This window comes from Ursus americanus, chromosome 3 (genome assembly GCF_024610735.1).
Source record: "Ursus americanus isolate L20-20 chromosome 3, mUrsAme1.1.p, whole genome shotgun sequence".
In the NCBI taxonomy this organism is placed as follows: domain Eukaryota; kingdom Metazoa; phylum Chordata; class Mammalia; order Carnivora; family Ursidae; genus Ursus; species Ursus americanus.
In genome coordinates this window covers 69,719,826-69,744,998 of record NC_142129.1, presented here as the reverse complement: position 1 = coordinate 69,744,998, position 25,173 = coordinate 69,719,826, and the positions used below count along the sequence as shown (strand labels likewise).

Here is a 25,173-nt window from a genome sequence, read left to right as displayed (position 1 = left end):
GAATAAATACAAATATTTAACATCAGGAATGAACTCCATCAGCACAGCAGCCTTAGATCTTGTTAGGAACACCTGACTAAACCTTGGAGTGGCTTGCCTCTGTGCCATTTATTTATCTGCCTTTTTAGCCATTGGAAAAGTGGCTACAAGGTTGTTTGAATGTTTGTTTTGAATCATTCCACTGACCATACACAACAAAAGTACTTTGACAGTTTTGGAAACTTTGTGCTAAGGTGCAGTTGACAGTCATTTTTCCCATGTTCATTTATAGTTTCGTGAGTCCACCAATTAGCATCTCCAGGGTTTACCTTTATCTATCTTAAATCTATCTATTTAATCATGAATGGGAATCTGAAGCAGTATGTTTCTGGAACTTTCTCCAGGGAAACATCTCTTCTTGATTTGAGAAATGCAGATTTACGTAACATTCTTATCCCTTTCCTTACTCCTTGGTATTTGGGAGCTAAGTTCTTATCAATTGCTGTATATAGTGTACTCACAAAATCATTATAGAAAAGCAAGAAATATTTATATAGAAGTTCCTATAAAAACAAATTTATCCAATTTGTTTTGAAAATTTAAACTAAAATGAGATTTTAAAAAATAGAGAAATTTTGAAATGTGTTCTTTCAAATATGGAATAATAGGAAAATTGAAAGTTGAACGTAAAACATATCATTTGGAAAAATTGATGTTGCTTTTCTTCATTGCATTTTGTGAATTTAAACCTCTGAATTTTCAATGCAAAATTGGCATATGAAAATAATATTGAGCTTCACAGATTCCTGAATTAGCTTTTTAAGTTTGAAATTTTGCATTGAACTTTATATATGCTTTTAACTCCTAATCATGGGATGTAACTTATAGGTAGAAAGAGCCTCTTGGTTCCAGGGGGTTAAAAGAAATCTAATTATTTCTGCTTTTTTTCCTTCTATCGCGAACAGTATTCTCTCATGACCTTTTTTCTTATTTAGAGATCCTCAATAGATAATGAAAACCTGGTTTCAGAGAGAGAGAGGGTGCTTTTAGAGGAGCTGGAAGCACTAAAGCAGCTGTCTCTAGCTGGAAGAGAGAAGCTGTGTTGTGAGCTGCGCAACAGCAGTACGCAAACACAGGTAGTATGGACTTTGGCCCACCTAGGAGCAATGGATCATGCATCAATGCAGTAGGATCTGTTTGTCTTTGTTGTTGGTGTGGAATGTATTTTTTATAGGTTGTGAGCTTAACGTATTTGTGATTGTTTATATGCAAGGTAGGTGGAGTCAAGATGTTTTACCTTCTATTTAAGGTAATTTGCATAGGACATTGCTATAGCAGCAACTATTGTTTCACCAGGGAGCAGCCTAACAAACTTGATGTCACACTAGGGTGTGCACTAGCTTGAACCCATTAAAGTTCTTTTCGTCTCTGCATTGGGTTGCCTTATCTTTTTTGATAATGCTAATCCCTTAATAAAATGTAGTTAAATATTATTTCAAAGATATCTATTTTGCCTGTAGAGATTTCTATCTCACTTCATAACAATATAGAAGAACGACATGCTGTTTCCAAGATGATAGGTTTTCTTTCTGTTTTGTCCTCTCTACCTTTGCGCAAACTTAAGCAGAATGGAAATGAAAACCAAGAGGAAATTGAAGAACAGACCTTTAAAGAAAAGGAGTCAGACAGAAAACCTGAAGATGTGCCTCATGATATTCTGACCAATGAAAGGTATATAGAATGTGTATTTTTTTGGTAGAAAGGGAAATAAATAGTTGTTTCAATGTGGTAAACTTTATTTGTCCTTATTTTGATCTTGTACATTTATTTGTCCATTTTACTGTGAATGTAAAGAATTGTCAATTTTTGATTTTTAAGGAGAAAAATTTTTTTAAATCTTTATTGTGTAAAGTAATTTTTGTTTGGATATCGACCATGTACTTAGTAAATGATAAGGCATTATTTGATTATTGAACCTTTCTTAATTAATTTTATTCTGCTCATATGCCATTTTTTATCCTAAAAAACACTATTGCACTTGTGAGTGTATTCTTCGTTATATGGACATGCATTCAATATAAGCCACCCCCTTGCTTGTGATGAGAAAAAAAAACGAAGTGTGATAGTCTACAGTTAGCTTCTTTTTCATTTACTGCATATCAGATGAGAACTTTTAATCCATAACCCACTTTTATAGAGGAATAAATTAATGATCCTAAGTTAACAAAACTTTCCCTGACTTGACTTTGTAGACGTTAATATAAAAATGTAAACTATTAAATGAGAATTCACCCCCATATTAAGGACTGTAAGCATAATATTTTAAAATTTGTTTTGTTCAAATGAAAATAATTTCTTTAATCTTAAATTAAATTAATATCTACTAACTTAATTTCCTCCTTTTCCAATTTCTGTGACTGTCAACCCTCTGTGTCCTCCTAACATCCTTCCTCAGCTTGCATGGAGGAATTTGGCCCCTAAGATTTTGGCTTCCCCATTGGATCATCAGTATGGAACACAGTCAGTATGGAACTCAAACAAGAAAGACAGTGTATGAAAATTAGAGTTACCATGGCAATATAAAATAAACATTTTGTTTATTTTATATTATTTATCTCTGATTGGTATATTTTAAAAACTATGTAGTGTTTAATTTTTAGGAATTTTTGCAGCGAGTGCTAATAAATGAGTATTCATATTTATTTCTCTTTACCTCATATTAATTTTAATCATTTCTCTTATTTAGAAATATTTTCATATTGTCCTAATCCTGAGGTGTTTGGGGCTTGAACAAAACCTAAGAAAAAGTTAAATAAAACCCTTGACTGACTTACTACTAACTAAATTACTTAGAGTTTTATTTTTAATGTCCTGGTCTCATGTAAGCAGAGAACTTGATCTAGGTACAAAAATAGAACTGTCTCTTTCGCTTGACAAATACTGAAGAAAAACTTGTCCGTTTATTACCTTGTCTTAAAATAGTTACGTCATGTGCCTGTGAAAATAGATATCCTTTAACCTGATTGTTGGTGATCTCCCACAGTGTGAAGTTGAGAGAGCAAACTATCTTAAGGCAGAGGACCTTTACCATGAAAGTTTCTTATTTTATCTATATGTATTGAATATAAAGTTTGCCACTGTAGTACTCTTATTGAATTAAACAATTAGGACAAGAGAATTGTTTAGTTATTCAGAAGATTAATCAGATAATGTACTGAATCAGCATTTATGGAATTATATTTCTTGACATGAAAAGATGTTTGTGTTAAGCAAAGATACAAAACTTACAAAAACTCTTTGTCCTGGATAATTCTTTTTTTTTTTTTTTTTTTTAAAGATTTTATTTTATTTTCTTCGACAGAGGTAGAGAGGAGCCAGCGAGAGAGGGAACACAAGCAGGGGGAGTGGGAGAGAAAGAAGCAGGCTCATAGCGGAGGAGCCTGATGTGGGGCTTGATCCCAGAACGCCGGGATCACGCCCTGAGCCGAAGGCAGACGCTTAACCGCTGTGCCACCCAGGCGCCCCTGTCCTGGATAATTCTATTTTTGTTTTTAAAATGTATTTATGAGGTGGAGGGAAAGGCTTAGAAAGGCATTAAAATGTTAACAGTGATTATTTTTGCTGAGATATTTAGGTGTGAGTGGTTAGCAGTATTTTCTAGTTTTTTTGAAAAGGAGAATGTTTGACATCTTTTTAAAAAGACAAATGCACTATTCCATTTGATTGAAAATAGGCTCCTTTTACTAGCTGAAATGAATGTGGTTTATGTAACTCGAGAAATTTGTGTCTCTGGAGCAGATATAATAAAGAATGTCCTATGATATTCCCTCTGGTGTTGGCAGATAGTGATACTGCACAACAGATCTTTTTAAAAACAAGTCTCTGCCTGTTTTTGTAATTTAATTGTCTAGATTATCAACCAGGAAGTTGTAGAAATATACATTTTTCTGGTGGAATTTTTAACTTACATTTTAAATTATATTGTTTGACATATAAAAAAAATTAAATGTGAAACATGTACAAGAACCATAAATGGTGTATTATCAGCTTGCATGTGCTTGGATACTACCACAATTTTTAAAACTTAACTTGTATCTCCTTAAAATGTTCTTCTAATTTAGAAACTTCACTAGCTTAAAACTTTAGCTATATGATTTCTTTAAGATCAGTAAAGTATTGCACATTTGTAAAAAGAAAAAAAAAGTTTACTGATGGACCAAAATTTTTTAGAAGAAAACAAATTTTATAATGTAATTATTAAATAAATAAAAAAAAGCACTTCATTTAAAGTGCGATTGCATGTTATTTTAGTAGAGAAGATTGTATGGTATTTTATTTTTCAAGTCAGATATTTTGTGGTACAGTTTTTTGGGACATAAGCAAAATGTTTGCTTCGAAATGGTTAAACATTTTAATAAATATTTCTTTATCTGTACAGGTTTGCGCTCCAGAAAGCTAATAACAGACTTCTAAAGATCCTCTTAGAAGTTGTAAAGACAACAGCAGCTGTTGAAGAAACAATTGGTCGCCATGTTCTTGGTATTTTAGATAGATCTAGTAAGGTCCAGTCATCTGCCAGCTTGATTTGGAGATCAGAAGCAGAGGCACCTATAAAGTCATGTATCCATGAGGAACACACAGGAGGTACTAGTTTTATATGCTGTTGAGACTGTCATCATTATCTTCAATAAATCTTTCTGAATTCAAGGCAGTTTTGCTATGTGTTGAAAATACAGAAGAGACAGTATTAAAGTTTTTTCCAACAAAAAAATCTTCAGACACAAATACTTCGGAGCCAGTATTCTCAAAACATCGTTATTGTATGGCATTTGCAAGTGGGTGTTTTGGAGTTGCTGTTGTACATACTCAGGGTTAACTACTCTGCTGTATAAACCAGAGACTGTTTAATTTCTCCATTATAAAAGAAAAATCCCACATTACTTCTCAGGACTTAATAGCCATGAGGTATTGGCAATATCCTGAAACCACCCTATTATATTAGAAATAAAGAGCTTTTAAGAATCAAGCATCAGTTTGCATATCTGTTGAGATGGTTAGAAGAAAGTCTTGATAAGAAACCCAGTAAGAAACCCAAGACTTGATCTTTAGTCTGTCCTCTGCTAGCTCCTTTCTTCCTTTCGGAAAAGTGGTTTGAAGTATGACAGAATAAGTGTGGATCCAGAGGTTAGGTCTTGACATGACATAGCTCTAATTCTCTCTTCCTCCAGCTGTGTGGGCCGGGCTTTTTGAATTTCTTACTTTCACACTGCTGACATCTACCTCTTGTTTTTTAATTCCTTATTGATGAGGGAATCAGGCAATCAAAAGGTGAGAAAGTTTTTTGTCAGATGGTGAAAGATAGGGTTTGGACTCTTGGATCAGCAGATCAAGTCCATACTTTACTACCATTCCACACCCAAGCATTTCTCCCCAGTTAGAGGCTGACCTTCTAAAAATGCCAATATTTGCGATTTTTGAGAGCATTCTAAGTTTCATGTGGAGAAATGAGAAGAAATTATCCCAATTACAGAAGGTTTACCTAATTACAAGTTGGCCAGTAGCCTGTTTCCAAGTGCAAAGAAAACTCCCTCAGTTGAGTACAAAGATAATTTTAAAAACCTCTTGGGGTGCCTGGGTGGTGCAGTTGGCTGAGACTCCAACTCTTGGTTTTGGCTCAGGTTGTGATCTCAGGGTCATGAGCTCAAGCCCCGTATCAAGCTGCACCCTCAGCATGGAGTCCGCTTGAGTTTCTCTCTCCCTCTCCTCCTGCCCCTCCTACTTGTGCTCTCACTTCTCTCTCCCTCTAAAATGAATAAATAAATCTTAAAAATTTTTTGGAAAAAAAAAAAACCTCTTTTAATAAAATAAGAGCTGAAATAATACTGAGTTTTTAACCTTTCTTTCAAATTCATTCTTTTCAAACTTTGTAGAAGTATTTTTTCAAATTAATTTCACTCTCTGTTAAGCTGTCAAGGGCTATTTTATTTCTACATATAGATCTTGATGTATAGAAAAGAATTAGGTAATACTTTCTTGGTGTTATCGTAAAAGTGTTTATCAAACTAATTAGGATGACCACTAATATCATCTGGGGACACTGAGAGATACATTTTGCATCTTGAAGGAAATATTGAGTTAATAGAATTTATCATTTAAAACTGAATTTTCTGATAAACTTCGAAGAATATATTGGCTTAAAAAATTGACACTGTTCATTTGAAAGAATTTTTTCTGATGTTCCTTCATATTTTTCATGGAGCCTTTATTGTAAAAACTAAAAGGAACTTTTGAAATATTTCTTTTATGTCTTATTTAATATTTCAGAAAAAGTTCAGTCTTATTCTGATTATGAAGCAACATTTGCTTTTCAGTTTTTATATATGACTTTTTATTTTAGGTAGTAGCACTCGTGATCTGTTTTCAGCTTTCAAGTCCAAACTTGTTTAGATTTTATGCATGTATGGACTTGTTAACTCTCTAAAAGAGTAAATAATTGATTTGCTAATGTGTGCTTCCTCATAAGAGTAACCTAGTTTATGAAATTAAAGGGAGATTTTGAGCCACTGTGAAATTAGTTGAACTTGAGTGAATATTAAAGTAGTTCATAACAGTAAGTTCCCCTAGGATATGTTGAAAGAAAAGTTCTTTGAGGCCTGAACTGTGATGGCTCAGTGGTAGAATGCTTACCTCTATTACTTTTGTAATAGGAAAATCAATAAAGTTAATACATTTTTTTAAATCCTAAAGGAAGATGACATTGGAACTTAACCATTGACATGAGTGTGCTTGTTGCTAGCCTGACCCCCCTGGGAAGTCTTCCACTTTCAGGGGAAACTAAAGTCTGTGAATACCTCCTGGGAAACTGCCTTTAGGACCTTCAGCCCAACCGTCCAATCTCCTCAGTGACTGCGTATCTTAAATATTCCTTTTGTTTCTAGGATAAAGGCCAAATGTCTATAGCCAACAGTAGTTATTTCCTAGAATACTCTAATGCTGCTTCCTCAGAGAGGCCCTCCTTGACCATTTCATCTCATTTAGGCCCTCCTCATTTTCCCAGATGACCAGGCACTGAATCTCATCTGCTGCAGCTTCCTTTTGGAGTAGTGTGTTGTGACAGAAAGAATGCTGGGTTGGTAATCAGAAGGCCCTTGATTCTTACTCCAGCTCTCTGCAACCCTGGGCAAATCTCTCAGTCTCCCAGGGCTTCAGTTCAGTTTACTCGTCTGTCAGGTGTAAGAGGCAAAGTAGAGTCAGTGGTTTCCAGTTGGAGCTCTACAGATCTTCAGAAGCCCAGTGCGGTAGGGGATGCTCTGTCGGATCACCTACCCTGCTTAATCTGGGAAGATAAGGAATGACCATGGTATAAATCTGTAAAGTAAATGACTAAAGGACTTTTGAATAACCATCATCTGCTGTGTTTAAGACACAGATCTGAGTGGTTCACCAATCTGAAATCATGAGCCCCTTCACCAAACTGGCAATTCTGAGATTTCTGTAGGCTTTTTATGAAATTGCCCTGCCAATTTATGTTTTTCTCTGATTTTTCTCCCAAAGGCTAGTTATTATAAATACAGCATAACCTTGATGTCTTTTTCATTCTTTTATTTCATAAATAAACAACAACAGAAGTCAAATTTCCTCATTGGAACATATTCACATTATTTCTGTTTGTGTATATTTTCAGAATGTGATCAGTAAGATACATTAAGCTAGTTGACATCTTCACCTTTTCTAGATACTTTAACAAATATTTTTTCATTAGCATTTGAAAAAATTAGCATTCAGTGGCTTTTCATAAGCCATTTTGTTGTAGTTTGTGCTTGAGATTTGTTCCTATGCAATATACAGTATCTTTAATTTTTTTTCCTCACCATTGATTTCTTCTCTTTCCCCAAAGCTGATATTTTCATAACATGGGGGGCAGGAAGTGCATTGGTTCTACTTTACTTTGCTCTCCACTCAAGGTAAACCTTGACAAACTCGATGAGAGATCAGACCAACTCCTACTTTTACCAGCTTTGGTTTCTCTTCCTATATACAGTACCACAGCTGTTCTCTCCCAGGACAACAGTGACCTCCCACTTGTCAAATCCAGTAGCATCTTCTCAGTCCTTGTCCTGTTTGAGTGTCTAAACAAATAACATAACTGACATCTCTACCTTTTTTGAAATGTTCTCTTGTCTTCTGGAACATCTTCTGTCTTTCTATGACTTTTTTTTCACACAGGTTCTTTTGTTAGCTTATTATATTATGGAGGCTCCAACTATGTTTGTCCTCTTTCTCTCCTGAAACAGGAAAGCAGTTGTTTACTGCTCATGAAATAAATGTATCCTCTTTCAGGATTTCGACTCTCACCTTAATACAAATGACTTCTAAGGCTCTGCAGACCTGTATTTCCAGAAGTTGACTCATCTTCTCTACCCATTAACACTTCCGACTTCATTTTTCATGCCTGCTCTATACACTTTATCTGGTTTTTAAAATAATTCTCTTAACGACTCTTCTGTCACCAAGAATGACATACGCTTGAGCCCCAGAGTCATCTTTTACTACTTTCTTTCCCCTTGTGTTACACATTTAGTCTTCTCCGACCTGTGCCCAACCCCACCTTTCAACACTTCTCATCTAGGCGATTGACATAGTCGTCTTCTTCTTCTTTTTTTTTTTTTTTAAGATTTATTTATTTATTTGAGAGAGGGAGCGCACAGAGGGAGAGGGAGAAGCAGACTCCCAGCTGAGCAGGGAGCCTGACACGGGGTTCGATCCCAGGACTCTGGGATCGTGACTTGAGCTGAAGGCACTTACCTGACTGAGCCACCCAGGTCCCCTGATTGAAATAGTCTTCTCACCTGTCTCTTCTTCAGCCCTTTTTGTGCATTGTTTCAGTTTATTTCCTGATTTATAGATTTGATATTTTCCTGTTCAAAAAATCATTTCCTACCCCATTATTTATAGCAAAACCCCAAGGTTCCTATAAAAGTTAAAACCATTCACAACTTGGATACAGCCTCCTTTCCAACTACCTTCCTTTTGATCTCCTCCCACCCCATCCTAACTTTTCCACATACTTTCGCCCCCTAAAGCCTTGGCTCCCCATTGTATCAGACTATTCTCTTTCCTCAGATTTGTCAAATTGTCTGTATTTGTTAGAAAGAAAAGATCACTAGAATACATTTAAGTTCTTAAAGATGCTATATAACATATATTTTTAGTTTTAAACACCAATTATAAACTATTAATATTTCTTGCTTCCACAGCATCTTCAAAAATATTTATTTTCCAGACTACATTCATTTTGTTCAGTAACTTTGTAATATATACATCATACTGTACTTTATATGAATTTATTTTGAATTCCAAGATCATTTTGAACTCGTGAATACTTATAAAGTATTAATCCCTATAACCAAGACCATTCAGTTTTGAATACGTGGAATAATATAAGTAAATATTAGTCTGGTTGCTGTTTTTAACTTTTGAGAATAAAAATACAAAGTGAAAATTGTATTGGGTGTTACGCTAAGAACTTAGATAAACTGTGTAATAGCAAACATTTAAAATCCCTTCCTAGAATGCAGTTTTGGATTCTTTAGCCAGTGTCTTGTACAGAGGAGGTACTTAATGAATATTGAACTGTGCTCCATTCAGATCTTGTTTCTGAAACTGTATCTGATATTGTTAATACATGAGATTGAGAGAAATCCATGGCACCAGCTACTTTAGCTTAGCTAGACATTTTAATAAGTAGCTCCTATTCTTCTGGATGACTATATCAAAATGAATATTCTGAGTACTTTGGAAATTAAAGTTTGCTGTTAATTTGTTAACTTTCTGATAAGTTACTGATAAGAATTACGCACTATATGTAATAAAAGAATAGGTAATTCCTCCTCAGGATATTTCATTGTTGGGTTGTAGTATGCTGCTACAGATGAGTCCTGTATTCAGTGACAGCAATGACTAACCTATGCTTTTATTTCAGTTTAGAGAAAGCACTTCCAAAGCTTATTCTCTGCTCATGTAAACTTAGTTTTGCTTAAAAAATAAGAATAGTGTGGATACATACATCCATAGTTAAATTAGTACTGCTTATCAGTCTATTAACTTCTTTGTAGTCTACCTCTTACAAAAGTTTCAGGATGCAAAATGATCTTGGTCCCTTTTTACTGTCTAGCCCGAGCTTGTGATACTGCTACCCAGTATAGTGCTCAGAAATCAGAGGATCTGTGGGGTGCCTGGGTGGCTCAGTCAGTTAAGCATCCAACTCCCCGACTCTCGGTTTCAGCTCAGGTCATGATCTTGAGGTCCTGGGATCAAACTCCGAGTTGGGCTCCATGCTCATCAGGGAGTATGTCTAAGGATTCTCTCTCTCCCCTCCCTCCTTCCCCCTGCTTGCTCGCTCACCTTCTCAAATAAATAACTCTTTAAAAAAAAATCAGAGGATCTGTTCTGGACAAAATCTAGCACTTCTTCTGTCCTTCTGTATACCTGGAATATCCCATTGCACAGTGTTTTTCTTTTCATATCATTTATGTATTTATTTTCGCATACAGTCCTTGAGGTTAGGAACCAGATCCCACCATCTATGTGTCTCCATTACTTAGTAAATCCTGTATGGTGGGCACTTAGTAAATATCTGTTGAAAGTTATTGTAAAAATTTTTATCAAAGAGGGGCGCCTGGGTGTCTCGGCTGGGCGTCCAACTCTTGATTTTGGCTCGGGTCATGAGATTGAGGCCTGCATAGGACTCCACGCTTAGCCTGGAGTCTGCTTGAGATTTTCTGCCTCTCTCTCTCTCCCTTTGCCTCTTCCTCCTTTGTGCATATATGCATGAACTCTTGCTCTCTATTATAAGTAAGTAAATCTTAAAAAAAAATGTTTTTGTCAAAGAAAAAATACTGAATAACCTAATTATTAATTTCTGCAAAGCCCTCTTAGCATACCATTATCTTTCTCAGTCTTCTGCCTCCTTGGTTATCAAATAATATTAGGTTCTGTATTTGCCTGTTTGTTATATTGCACTGTTGTTATTAAAAGGCCTTAAAAAAAGACCTTGTATTTCAATGATTTCAGCTTTTAACTTGATTTTATTTTGTAACTTTTTTTACTATAATTATTAATTATAATTGATTTATGCCTTTAAAATACTGTTATTTCGGGGCACCTGGGTTGCTCAGTCATTAAGCGTCTGCCTTCGGCTCAGGTCATGATCCCAGGGTCCTGGGATCGAGCCCACATCGGGCTCCCTGCTCTGCTAGGAGCCTGCTTCTTCCTCTCCCACTCCCCCTGCTTTTGTTCCCTCTCTTGCTGGCTGTCTCTCTCTGTCAAATAAATAAATAAAATCTTTAAAAAAATAAAAAAAATAAAATACTGTTATTTCAGTTACAGATGAGTCTATACCCTCTTATTCCGGAAGTGATATGCCAAGAAATGACAGTAGCATGTGGTCAAAAGTGACTGAAGAAGGGACAGATCTCTCAGAACGGCTTGTGAGGAGTGGTTTTGCTGGAACTGAAATAGACCCTGAAAATGAAGAACTTATGCTGAGTATTAGCTCTCGACTACAAGCAGCAGTCGAGAAACTCCTAGAAGCTATAAGTGAAACTAGTAGTCAGGTAACCTCCTTATGTTGCTAATCTGTACTACATTTGTAGGTTTTCTTTTAAGCCAGTGAACTACTATGTGTTTTCTATTGTCTCACAGAAATGTCGTCACGTTCCTCTTTAAAAAATGGTTGTATTTAGGGGCGCCTGGGTGGCTCAGTCGTTAAGCGTCTGCCTTCAGCTCAGGGCGTGATCCCAGTGTTCTGGGATCGAGCCCCACATCAGGCTCCTCTGCTGGGAGCCTGCTTCTTCCTCTCCCACTCCCCCTGCTTGTGTTCCCTCTCTCGCTGGCTGTCTCTGTCTCTGTCAAATGAATAAATAAAATCTTAAAAAAAAAAAAAAATGGTTGTATTTATACCAACCAATATTGATATCAACAGGTTTCTTTTCAGGTGGTAAGTGTTAATTTAACGTCCCGATGGATTTTTCAGGTTCTGAAATTCAGTGTTGTTTTAATTTTAAAATTTTCTAGACTCATTACTTTTTTTAATATCAAAAGATATTTTAACTTTACCATTGAATGAAATATTCCATTACAATATGTCATTTATTTGAAGGAATAATATAAGGAATCTCTTAAACCGTATGCTCTAGTATGTCCTAACACACTGCTGTTGTAATATGATAACAAATCAAACCTACAGTCCTCCACATGATTTTTACATCCTTTTCATGAATGTTAATAAATTACCTCACTTTACTATCTCTTGATAGGCAGTTAGATGAGGGACAGTTTCTACATTGAAGTACTGTTTTTATAGAAATTTTAAAGGGATATAACCATTTATAACTTAAAATGTAATTTTCTTTGTCTCTAACATTTTTACACTATGGCAGTTGTCTCAAGTTACTGTATGTGGAATTTAAAAAATAGTTTGTTGCTTTAAAATAAAGCAAATTCACTTATTCATTTTAAAAATGTTTAAAACAACTGTAGAATCATAGCTATTATGTTAATCAGATGTGTACTCCATTGTTGTCAGTTACAGGGCCAATATTATTAACATTTTCATTGATATCTTTATTCACAGTATCCTAAATCCATGTGTATTTCACGTGTCTTTGATGTCTTATTATTTCTAATGTCTGGCTTTCATTGATGTTACTTTTTTTCCTCTAAAAAATTATTCTGTTATGGAATGTTTCTGCAGTAGTGGTGACTATTTGATTTACCATATTTGACAAATATTGTTAAATATTTTGCATTTTAATGCCAAATTCATTTACTTTTAGATTAAGTTAGTGATTGAGTCCTCTCTTAGTGACCCTTAAAGTCACCTGTTAACCACCTACTGTTAGGTTAATTTTTCATTATCAATCCATTTTTTTTTTCCTCTTGGCAACTTGCTATTGGCATTTAACGAAGAAGGTGTTATCAAAACAGCATATATTTCCAGTGAAGTATTTGTCTTCTGGATAGTCTCCAGACAACGAGAGTTTTCCCCAGGCTCATTCTTCCTTGTAAGGAGACCGTTTAAATTCTCTCCTGTGCTAGAGTGTGGACTGTATCTTTAAGAGCACGTTGCCATACATTGCAATGAGAATTCACTATTTGGCCAGCAGAATGTATCATAATACATCTATTAATTTTTGAATTGTACCTTGATTGGCCAAACTAAGGTATTCATATTCAGTTAAATAGATCTCAGATATGTTTTCATAGATAAATTGCAGTCTTTGGGCAATTCTCGTTTTTCTGAAGCTTTCTTTTACAGCAGGTACAAAATGATTGAAAGGCTTTTGCTTCAGTTACTTAAAAATTTCCTTGAGTATCACAAAGAACTAAAAGAAGTACGGTATTTTTGAAAACTCACATCTTTGTGTATTTACTGATACACAGTAGAAAGGATAACTACACAAATAACAATAGTGGTCTCATCTCTTGCTAAAACCACAGTGAGTTATTTTTCATTGCCAACATCCTAAGTGCTGATAGGAAAAAAGCATCAATAAAAACCAGCTTCATTTGTTATTAATTTAAGACATTATACTCTTGGATCAAAGAACTCTAATGTTTACCATATTTTTCTTCAGCCTCAGGTAGACTGCTTAAGCTCAAACATTGAAACTAAGAACGCTATGTCATAATATGAAATTCCATAGCTATTATAAGAAAACACATATTTTGTACTAAGATTTGCTATTTTTTCAAGTCTTTACTTTTCTAATTAACATAAGCCCTGGATTGGCTTTCTTTTAGAAGGCTTACCCATAAGTCACTTTAACTTTCTGAGTCCGCAGTGCCAATTCAGACATTTTCCACTATTGCTTTTTAGCACTTTTAAAGTTTGAATGCATATGCATCATAATTATCCCTTTTATTCTATGAAAGTAGTATAAATGATTCTGAACGGAGTCTCAACATAATCCTGCCCTTTTTTTTTTTTGCTTATTTCAGCTACCTTAGTATTTAATTTCTGTGATTTTACTCTTTCATACTATGAAAAAACTAGTAATACTTTTCCTTTCTTAGCCACCATTAAATACTTTTGATGTGGATCTTGAACACTGTTAATACTGTTGCTGCTACTTGATACCATTGTAAATTATGAACAGTCTAGTTAATGCAGTGTAGTTGACCTTTGAACAATACGACTAAAATGTGCAGCTCCATTTATATGCAGATTTTTTCAATATATACACTACAGTACTGTAAATGCATTTTCTCTTTATGATTTTCTTAATGCCATTTTTTTTCTAACTTTATTGTAAGAATAGAGTATATAATATGTAATACAACATACACAATATGTGTTAATCAACTATTTATGTGATCAGGCTTCTGGTCAACAGTAGGCTATAAGTAGTTAAGTTTTGGGAGAGTCAGAAGTTTTGTGGATTTTTGATTGTGCACGGGGTCAGCGCCCCAACCCCTGCTTTGTTCAAGGGTCAACTGATAATATTTGTCTTTTGACAAGCACCATGGAAAATGGTAAATAAATCAGAAGTGATCCATGGTTGGACTTGTTCCTATAGGCTACTATAGAGAAACTTCCCCCATAATCCATTAATACTGCCAACCGACAGGTGTGTGGAATCCACCTAAAACACTCATTTTCCCAGGCCAAGATCACACCTGCTTGTGTGACTAGGTTGTGAGGTACAATAGGAATCTGTCCATGGCATTTTCCAAATTATTCTCAATTTGTTAAATACTAATATAGCAATATGTTACTTAGCTTTTACTGTGTTGTTTTAAGTATCAGTGAACAGGTCACAAAAACTTTGCCTAGAGCACTAAGCAGTTTTCAAACTGCAGTCTCTAAACCAGCAGCCTCAGCATTACTGAGGACCTGTAAATTTAAATTCTTACTCCCCACCCCAGACCTACTGAATGATGGAGCCCAGAAACCCGTGTTTCAACGGGTCCTTTAGGTGATTCTAATACACACTGACGTTTGAGAACCACTGATCTAGATATTATTAGTACATGTTCACATTATTTTACCTGAATTTTGAAGTGTTCTACTAATATCTTAGATAAAAGGTTAAAGTGGCTGTTGCCATTTGGTATAAAAATCAGATATTTCTTAGGTGAATTGTATTTTTAAAGTAATGAGAATAGGAGCTTTGTAAAACCTTTTAATCCAAATTTAGTTCATGTACTACTCTTCCATGGTTAGATGTTTAAAGCCATTGACTGCTTTAGAATATTCTCATTAATAACTAAAATTATCTTGAACATGATAAATAATTTTAACAGTTCATTAGAGTGATACAGAATGTGTAATCACCTTTGTGAAATAACTTGTATTCCATTTTCATCTTAATGTGTCATTATTTGGTTCTTCATAATGGTGTAGTTCTTTTTTACCTAAATTTTTTTTTCACTTGTTTTAAAAAAAATTCTAAAACAGAACTGAGAGATACTGCTGTAGTCCGTTTGTACTTGCAGTGACAGAGAAGTTCAGCTAAATAGCTCTGCACAGCATATCCTGAGACTAGGAAAGAGAGTAGCATCTTATACTTTGGATAAGAAGGGTGCAAGTAAAGTTTATTGGAAGACTTGATGCTTGAGATGAATCATTCATTCATCATATGTATGAGCACCTACTATAGAATAATTGCTATTTTACAAACTGAAAGTACAGCATTGAACAAAATAGATGAAATCCTTGCTCTTGAGAGCTTAACAGTTCAGTGGTGGAGACCAACAATACATAAACATACAGTATGTCTGCTGGTGATATCTGCTGGGAAGAAAAATAAAATAGGGGGAGATAGAGCATAATGGGGGAAGGGGGCATGTTATATAGGAAAATCAAGGAAGACCTCTCTGATGATGTAATATAAGCATATTTCTTGAGGAAGATTAGAAGAGACAGAGCCATATAAGTAAGTAGGGGAAGAATGTTTTAGGCGAAGGACTAAAAAGTATGGAGACCCTGAGGTGGTCGTGTGCGTGTTCTTTGTGTGGCTGACAAAGAGGCCAGTGTGGCTGGAGCAAGGAGAGTGAGCAAAGTGGGAGATAAAGTCGAAGTGGTACCTAGAAACCAGATCACAAAGAGTTTCACTCAACTTCCCCTAATGTTAACATCTTGCATAATTGTATTATAATTATCACAACTTAGAAAGTAAAACTGGTACAATAATATAAATTTGAAGTACAGACCATCTGGATTTTACGATTTTTTCCCCACTAGGTCCTTTTCCTGTTCCAGGGTCCCATGTTGCATTTAGTTGTCATGTTTTTGTCAGCTCTCTTTTCTTCAGTTAGTATCTGAGTTTTTCCTTGTCTTTTATGACCTTGACACTTGAAAAGGACTGGCTAGTTATTTTATAGAATGTCCCTCCATTCAGATTTGTCTGATATTTTTTCATGTTACATGAAGCTTATTTGTTTTTGACAAGAATACCAAAAAAGTGGTGTGCCCTTCTCAGTGTACCATATTAGAGAGCACATGATGTCCATTTGTCTTATTACTGGTAATGTTAATCTTGATTTCTTGTGGTATCTGCTGGATTTCTCCACTGTAACTATTTTTCCCATTATAATTAATAAATATCTCGAAGGAGGTACTTTGAAATTATGCAAATATCTTGTTTCTCCTTAAACTTTCACCCACTAGTTTTATCATTCATTGGTAGATCTTGCCTGTACAAAAATCATTGATGGTGATTTTCTATTTTCCTCATTCCTTCACCTGTTATAATTGTTCTGAAAGAGCTATTTCTTCACTTACATTTATAATCCTGTGCAGACTCATGGCTGTTTATTTTTTTCAATGTATTATAATCCAATGCAGACTCATGGCTGTTTATTTTTTTCAATGTATTATAATCCAATACTACAATAACTGGTTTTGTTCCAGCTTTGGCGTTGAGGCTCTTTCAGGTTGGCTCTTGTGCCTTTTTGAAGTGCTTACTTTTTTGAGCATTTGCATATCAGAGGCTCCAGACCTATCTTACGTTATTCCTGCCCCAGCCCTAGAATCCACCACTCCTCCAAGGAAATTAGGGTCCACTTATTAGATAACGGTATTTAGAAACCAAGATCTGGATGCTGTATGAGCTCAGTCCTCTTAGTAGACAGTTTGAAAATATACGGGGTATATGTAAAAACATATAGTATTTATTTGCGTATCTCTATGTATATATAGTAAAAACATTAGTTCATATGTTACATCTAATTGTGATCCAGTACTGCAACATTAATTCTTCCCTTTGTAACTTTGTTCTCCATCAGTGAGAAACCAGGCTTACTTTATCTGCATATTTTATTTATTTGTTTAGCCATACATACCCATAAAATAACTTCACAGTTGCTAACCTATATCCCTGTGAAGAACAAATTTATTAGAGTACAGTATTTACGTACAGTACTTTTTGTCTTTAGCCTAATATAGTCAAAAATACTGTTTTTCAAAGTATGTTAGGTTAACTTTTCTCCCTCATCCCCTTCAGTATGGTTTTGTTATTCACTTTTAATACAGTTACAATCATTTGTTACAGCTTTTATTCCATTTTGAGTTTCCCCATTTTCTAAAAATTCACAAGTGGTAAATTTCACTCTTTGGGTAGGTCTTTTGGTTGTGACAGATGCATAGAGTGTATATCTGCCACTACAAACGTGACAGAATTGTTCCATCCCTCAAGATACCCTGCTGCTGTCTTTTGTAGTCAGCCCTTCTACCTCCTGCCATTGGCAACCACTGGTTGCTTTCCATCCTCCATCTTTATAATTCTGCCTTTACGAGATTGTTGTAAGTGAAATGACACATTATATATTCTTTGGGGTCTGGCTTCTTTGTCCTAAAGTACATGTAAGATTCATCAGTGTTCTTGCATGTGTTGAAAGTTTGTTCCTTTTTGTAGCTGAGGAGTATTTTATTGTATGGATGTACCACAGTTTATCTATTTAGAGGACATACAGATTGTTTCCAGTTTAGGATCATTAGAGATTTTTGAGTACCTGATCTAACTTCTATTTTTCAAAAGGATCATTTTGACCACCTTGTCAAAAATTAACTGAGGGGGTGGAGGAGCCTAGGGCAGAAGCACAAAACCAGTTAGAGAAGTTACTTGCCCAAATATGCACGTTAGGTGGTAGAATTAGAATTCAAACCCAGGCAGTGTGGCTTCAAAGTCTGTGCTCTTAACTGCTACTTTTTCTGCCCTTTGAAAATGAGTGAATCTCTTTGTCAATTACTGCTGACTGCTCGTGTTATCCACAGACTGAGGAATGGATTTTGAAATCTGGGGTGTCACTGGTAACCTTACAAGAGCAGTTTGATGGAATAATGGAGATGAAATTGTAATTCAAGAGAAAAAGGAAAGGAAAGGAAGACTTAAAAGACAAGTAGAGACTAGGTACGTAGATCAGGAAGAAAATTTGTGGCAAAAGGCATAGCATATTAGTGTAAACCAGCATGATGTGTATGAAGACAGTGGATAGTTTTGCATTATAAACATCCAGGATGGAAGGTGGGAAACTGATAGAAGGTGAGAGTAGAGGGATCGCCAGAGGTCACATGTCAAAGTCCCATGTAGGCTAAGTTGAGGAGTTTTAACTTTATGCTGTAAAGTGTGGAGAGTCATTGAAATATTTTTGATGAGAAAATAATATCAAATTTGTGTTTTAGATTCCTCAGATAGCAGTGTGATAGGTGGATGGGCAGGAAGATGGTGAGGAGAGATACTGAATATAGGGAAACAAAAGACACTTAGAATATTCCCAGTAAGAAGTGATAGAGATCAAGTTAAGCCAGGAGGGAAGTGATTTTAAAACTTTTAGGAAGCTGAATTTGTTAGAAATTGGTATGACTGATCAGATATAGGAGATGAGGAAGAGGGAAGGAAACCAAGCATAAATCCTTGATTGACTGAGTTGTTGGTATATTTCATTTACTGAGATAGGGGATGCAAAAGAAGTGAGCGATGAGTTCAGTTTTAGATAATCTGAGTTCGAAATGCATAGAGCCAGCCTCAAGTAAAAATACTCACTAGAGTCTATAGAGTTTTGGTAGAACTAGATTGGAAGTTGTTATCCCTTTAAGACATTTGAAGCCATCGTGTTTAGAGTGTGTACAGAGCTATTTTTTGTGCTGGTAGAATGCTTACATTTAAAAGAGAATACAGGTAGGTACGTTTACAGAAGACATCGAGAATGAGAAGAGGAAAATCAAGAAAATAGTGTCATAAAAGCTAGATAAGAAGTGATTGTCCAACAGTTGTCAGTTGCTGTGGAAAATCATGGCTGCTGAGGATTTAACGTCCATTGAATATTTCAGTGTGACTGCCATCAGTGACCTTGATGAGAACAGTGTCATAGAATTGGTAAAGGAGAATTCAAAATTCAGAGAGTTGGAGAAATGGAGACAGCAATTTTATGCCTAGTAGCTGTGAAGAAAAAAACGCTAGCTTGAGAAGGAGAGGGTGTTTTTTTAAAGGTTGGAATAGTGTACATTGAGTAGCAGTGGAGAAGTTGAAGATTGCAGGTCAGAATGGATGGGCTTTCTGGAGGCCAGGACCTTGGTGTAGGTTAGGATGGAATCCAGAACACAGGTGGAAGGTGTGGCATTTGGATCGGAAAGACCTTCCCTCGTTTAAGATCGGAGAAAGATTATCGCGGGTTATTGTGGGTTTATGTTTGAGATGGAGGAGGAGTTTCATTGAAGTCTCCATAGTCTAAGTAAATATTGTCAGATATTCAAAGTTCGTTCTTTTTTAATGATGTGGATTTATATGTTGTGAGATTTTAGTAGAAGATGTATGATTAAGCCTTGTACTTAGTTTTAAGGTTTAGTTTACTTTAGGTTCTATAGATACATCCTGCTTCAATAAAAGAACTAGTGAGCATTTTCTTTACTAAGTATCAGGGTATCTGTCTTATAGGCTGATTTTGTAATATCTATTAAGGAAGTATTTTACTTTATGTATTTAATTTGACAAGTGATTTGCCCTATAGTATGTCCAAATCCATGTAATAATACACTTATTATGATGAATATTATCATTTGCCCAGACAGGCTAACATAAAAATCAGGCTTATATTCAGCCTACTATAGTTTTCTGTTGGTTGGGAGAGCTTTCAGTATGATACGAGGAAAGTGCTTAGAGACTACCTCCAAGCCCTTAGAAAGGTTATCTTTTTAACATAATCTGTATTCAGTAGTCTCTTTGTGATTCTGCAGAAAAGCTGTCTTTGAGAGTATGGTTTCAGATTCTTGATTCTTGAATCAGGTAGAAAAATAATTCAGTCTGTTCCGTGGGAGTAGTGTTTCAGCCACTAAGTTTTCCAGAATTCACAGGTACTATGAAGAGATACCTTTAGGCCTTGGAAGAAATTAATGAGGAACTTACTCCCACAGAATGATGAGTGTTACAGACAACTCTTAAGAGTTTATTATCATTTTTGAGAATAATGAAACCTAAACTGCATGTTTCTATATTTTCTCATAAAGAGAGACTTCTGAGGATGAAACAGTAGTTTAAGTTAAGATTTTGTCATTGGTAAGTTTTAAGCATAACTGTAATCCAAGTGTTGAAATGTATTTTGCCATTAGGTATTTCCCCCAACGTGCTTATTATATATCATAAGCATTGGTCAGGGCTCTGTCAGAGTACTGCATCCAGTATTTAGCCCCTCTATTTAAATAACTTACAGAAACAAGTAAACAAATCAATATCCAAAGAGAGGAACAGAAGTGTTTTACAATTTGATAGAAATGTTTATGGAGGAAAAAGGTTAAATATCCTGACATTGTACAACTGAAGTAAAGCTGTTTAGTTTGGGAAACGTAGCTCTTTACCCCAAATTAATAGTCTTCAAATATGCACTAAAATCTTGATAGTCTGGAGCCTGGCAATAATGAGCTGGTCTGGATAAATAAAAGGGTATCCTCTTAAAAACTGAAGTCATTTTGCTTTAACTGCTTTTGATTGTAAAAAGTTACGTGCTTTCAAAAATTCACCAAAAAATTGAATACAATTTGAATTAATTCAGAGTAATCTGCCTGAACGTCACTTAATATACCATCAGTTAATATACTCTTACAGGAGAACTGTTTGCCCCTGTCTTAAATCATTTTTACTGCTATTTTGAATCCTTTTTTCCCTCCCTAATTTTACTCTGTTTTCTTTGTGGTTAGTTTCTTTACCCTTGACTTATGTTCCTAGTTATAAGGGGATATACCCTACTCTTGTAGATTTTGGTTTTACATGAATGGAAATGATGCTTTCCAAAATGGGAAAAGATATAATTTGGATTATTTTAATTTAGGGCCACCTTTTTGAACATGAATTAATATAATATGCCATCAGTTAATATGCTGTTGTTATGAGGGCTGTTTGCCTCATCCTGAATCATCTTAATCTTCTACTTTTTTGAGTCTTTTCCCCCTCCCTAGGTTTTTTTCTTTTCTTTGTAGTTAATTCTTACCTTGACCTGAATGTTTCTATTTATAGAGATACTTCTTACCCTCAGAATTTTGTTTTTGCTTCAAATAAGAGAAATTGGATACTAGATTATCAGAATAAACTCCAATTTCCAGAAGGAGCCAGAAAAGAGTGTTTTGAGAACTATTATGATATGGTTAGCGTGGATCCTATCATTTCATAAAGCTGAGCAACTAGGATATGGATGATTTTGTATCTGCTAAAGATCCAGAAAAATCATATTTAGCTGAACCAGTGTAGGGTTAGGTTAGGCCTCCATTTTGTACAGATATTCAGACTTATTCACGGACTAACTGGTGGGCTCACATAAAAAATAATAATAATAATAATAAACAGAAATTTGTCATTGCCTAATCCAGAATTATAGTAGGCAGCTGTCCTCCCTCTACCCCCACTCTAAGCGTCTACCTGTAGGTTCTCGGCTTTCTGTAGAAAATCTCATTTTCTCTTCCCAAATTATTAGCCTACTATGAAGGCTTCGAGTGTTGACTCCTTTAAACAATTTTGTGTAGTGAAAGTGGCTATAAAATGGATTTTTGTTGCTATCACCTGCTTGCTTTAGTATGGGTTTTTCCATAGTAGATAAAAGGTTTTAGTTTTATGGGTTTAAGATATTCAGTTACTGGACAGAAAAACGGCACCACAATGAAAGCACTTTCATTTATTTGAAACAACTCTGACTATTGAGGATCCTTTGATGTTAAAAAGTAAGTTGTTCATCTTTTAAAATTCTGAGTGTCTAGTTTATTCACTCTTGCTGTCATTTCTGGAGCTACCAGAAGACTATTATGTGCAACTTGCGCTGTTTAGTTTTAGTCAGAGTTCCTCGGATACATTAAGTGGTATAATTACCAAACATATTCTATATAATGCAGCTTTATAAGTGTGTTTTTCCCCCTTAACATTCACTCTGAAAACAATTTGATGTGGAAATAGGTTATAACTGTACTATCTGTATTTAGTGTATTTAGTTCTGGTGACTGCTCAAAAGAATGAGTATTATTTAAGGAAATAGCAAAAGGAAATACTAAGTCTTCCAGAAATAATTATGATTATTTGATATACTTTAAGAACTGTTTGGTAATGTGGACTCAAACCTACTTGATTTCACATTTTTCGAGTTAAAAATTTTTTAATAGGATGGAAAAATACTAGCTTATCTTAGAAACATTATAAACTCGTCTAAATACCCTTCTCAAAGCTCTGACGTGGAACTTGGATCCTGTTAGGCAGGCTTTTTTGTGGGCGTATTAATTCACATTCCACCTGTCAGTACCTATAGGTAAAGACATGAAACCACACCCTCTGTTCTGACCTTTTCCTCAGGGGACACTGACTAGAATCCTTTGGCTCAGCGTGAGAGGCTATTTGAATAGCTCAGTTCAGAAGAGCTTTTACTTTTGAACTGAGTGAAGCAGCAAGAACAAGGGAAATAATGTTGCAACTACATTTCTCAAGACTGCTACTATGGAGATTTCAAACTTGACCTTCCCTGCCAGGTTCTGTTTGGAAGGCTTACTTATTTCCACAGATATATTTGATACCGAAAGCAGTTTTATGGCTCGGCTAATTAGATATTTATATTTTCATTCTTCCATTCTTTAAAGATTTAATTATTCTAGTTTAAAAGGTGTTTTTCTGCTTTTATTTTTTTTTGTCTTTGTTTTGTTGTTTTTTTGATGAAGACTGGTGGAAATGTAGTTTTTTTTAAATTTGTGCTTTTTTTCTTTTATTGTTCATTTGTACGAATTAATGTTTATTTGATAGTACTAAAAGGAAATTTTCATACTGCTATGGTATGTCTTGATAAACTAAAAAGAATTTTTTAATGTAGTGGAAAACTGTTAAAGCAAGTGAGGAAAGTTGGCAGCTGCATCTACTAGCATGGATTCTTACCGTACCTATTTGGCAACTGTCAAACTCAGTGGTTCATGGTTGGAAGAACAAGATGAAGACATTTATGAGGTTGAATCTCGTGTGCCTTTACCACATCCTTTTCCTCTGTGTGAACATTTGGATGAAAATAACTCTGTCATTATTAATACTTCTATTTTTCATTTTATTCATAAAAGAAACGGGCACATATTAAAACTTATTTCTAAAATTTCACTGCCTACCCCTCCTTATTCAGTAAGTATAAAAAATTTGATTTCTTATACTTTTAGTTTATACTTTCAGTTTTTTATACATTTAGTTGAAAAACCTATATAATGAGAAATGAACTTTAAATGTCCTTAGGAAGGGTAAATGGAATAGAATCTTGTTTTGTTATTGTTTCATGTGTTACTACTCATTTATCCTGATATATTGAAGAGCTAAATTTGGTCTAAGAGCCCCAACTTGGCTATGTTTTTGATTCCAGAAAGCAGAGTGAGATAGTATTACAGTTTTCCATGCCAGGTAAGCTGTTTAAAAAGATCCTGCTTGTCCTTAAGAATCTTGCTTTTATATATTGATGATGCCAATCCTGAGGAAAAATGGAATGATTATATTTGAGGCAATGAGCTTTGTGGTACCTAAAATGGCTAAGTCCATTGAGCCAATTAGGAAATGTTTACAATCATATGGTATTGGCTGTAGTTCTAGACAGGGAAAAAAAATATGGATTCTAATTTTAATTTTCTTATTAACTCATAAGGAGCTTATTTTTAATATGCTTATTAATCCAGTGAGGAAATACTGTTTTCTGCTTTTTATGTGAAATGTATTTTACAAACATTGTTAAAAGTATTTAGCATAGTTAGTATTTCAGGTTTATTTAACATGTAAGTATGTTGTGAATGATTCACTACAAGTTATTCAATAAAACTACAAGTTACTCAGCACTTTTTATGACTTTCATGGCTTTAATTGTAATACACTAGCTAATATTTAACAGGCCAGATGGTTTTCAGAATAGTTTTGTTACCTCCCCTGAAACTTTTATATTAAAGTGACAGAATATTTATTGATGCTTTATAATTACTTTTAATGTAATAAGTTTCTTAATTTATTTAGAAATGCTGAATATGAAATTTTTATCTATTTCATGTTTTTAGGTATTAGGTATTATACATATTAGGAATAGATCAAAGCAGGTTAGAAGAGTCTTTTTAAAGTATAGATTATTTAGGTGAACATTTGAAGGGAATCTCTTCAGTAAAGTATGAGTGCCATTTGCTATAATAAATGAAATTTGTTTGCTAGCTTTACTGTATTTGATTCTTCTAACTTTCTAGTTTTGTTTTGCAAAATTGAAGTTCTTGTGGTTTTATGGTAAATAAAGGTTGCTTTAGATCTTGTCAAGAAGTAAAACATTAGAAGCAAAAACGTTATTTTCTTAAAATCAGATATTTATTGTGTTGTAAATGCTAAATGCCTTGTTGTGTTTGTACAGCAAATTTGAAAAAGGAAAAGAAAAACTGTCCTTTTTGAACTCTTTTAGAAGTTTCGTGTATTTACCAGGCAACCATTTTATAATGTACAGAAAAAAGTTACATATCTACATATGTAGAAGCAATTGATATGTTTTAAAAATATAGGCTGTGATTGTAAATTCAGAAGAGTAATTATATATACATTAGTCCTTTATGGTTATGTTTTTTATAGTAAAAAATCAATATATAGTATCCACATTTAAAGGAAAATACTTTTTTCCCAGTCAAAGTAAAAATGTGTATAAAGTTTTATTTTTTTGAGGTAACAACAACATCAC

At 34.6% G+C, this 25,173-nt stretch overlaps 1 protein-coding gene across 11 annotated transcripts in view; it reads left to right on the top strand.

Moving 5' to 3' along the window:
* The window catches only part of AKAP9 (A-kinase anchoring protein 9), a 198,269-nt gene that overhangs the window by 117,400 nt on the left and 55,696 nt on the right, over positions 1-25,173 (top strand). For 6 of the 11 annotated variants that reach the window (XM_087861089.1, XM_087861093.1, XM_087861090.1 and 3 more), the window contains 5 exons: positions 975-1,115; positions 1,607-1,710; positions 2,435-2,530; positions 4,418-4,623; positions 11,362-11,594. In XM_087861089.1, coding sequence (XP_087717215.1) covers positions 975-1,115; positions 1,607-1,710; positions 2,435-2,530; positions 4,418-4,623; positions 11,362-11,594 — 780 coding nt within the window. Of the gene's footprint in view, positions 1-974; positions 1,116-1,606; positions 1,711-2,434; positions 2,531-4,417; positions 4,624-11,361; positions 11,595-15,445; positions 23,610-25,173 lie in introns of those variants that run through there. The other 5 variants (XM_045793284.2, XM_045793282.2, XM_087861094.1 and 2 more) reach the window with 4 other exon arrangements.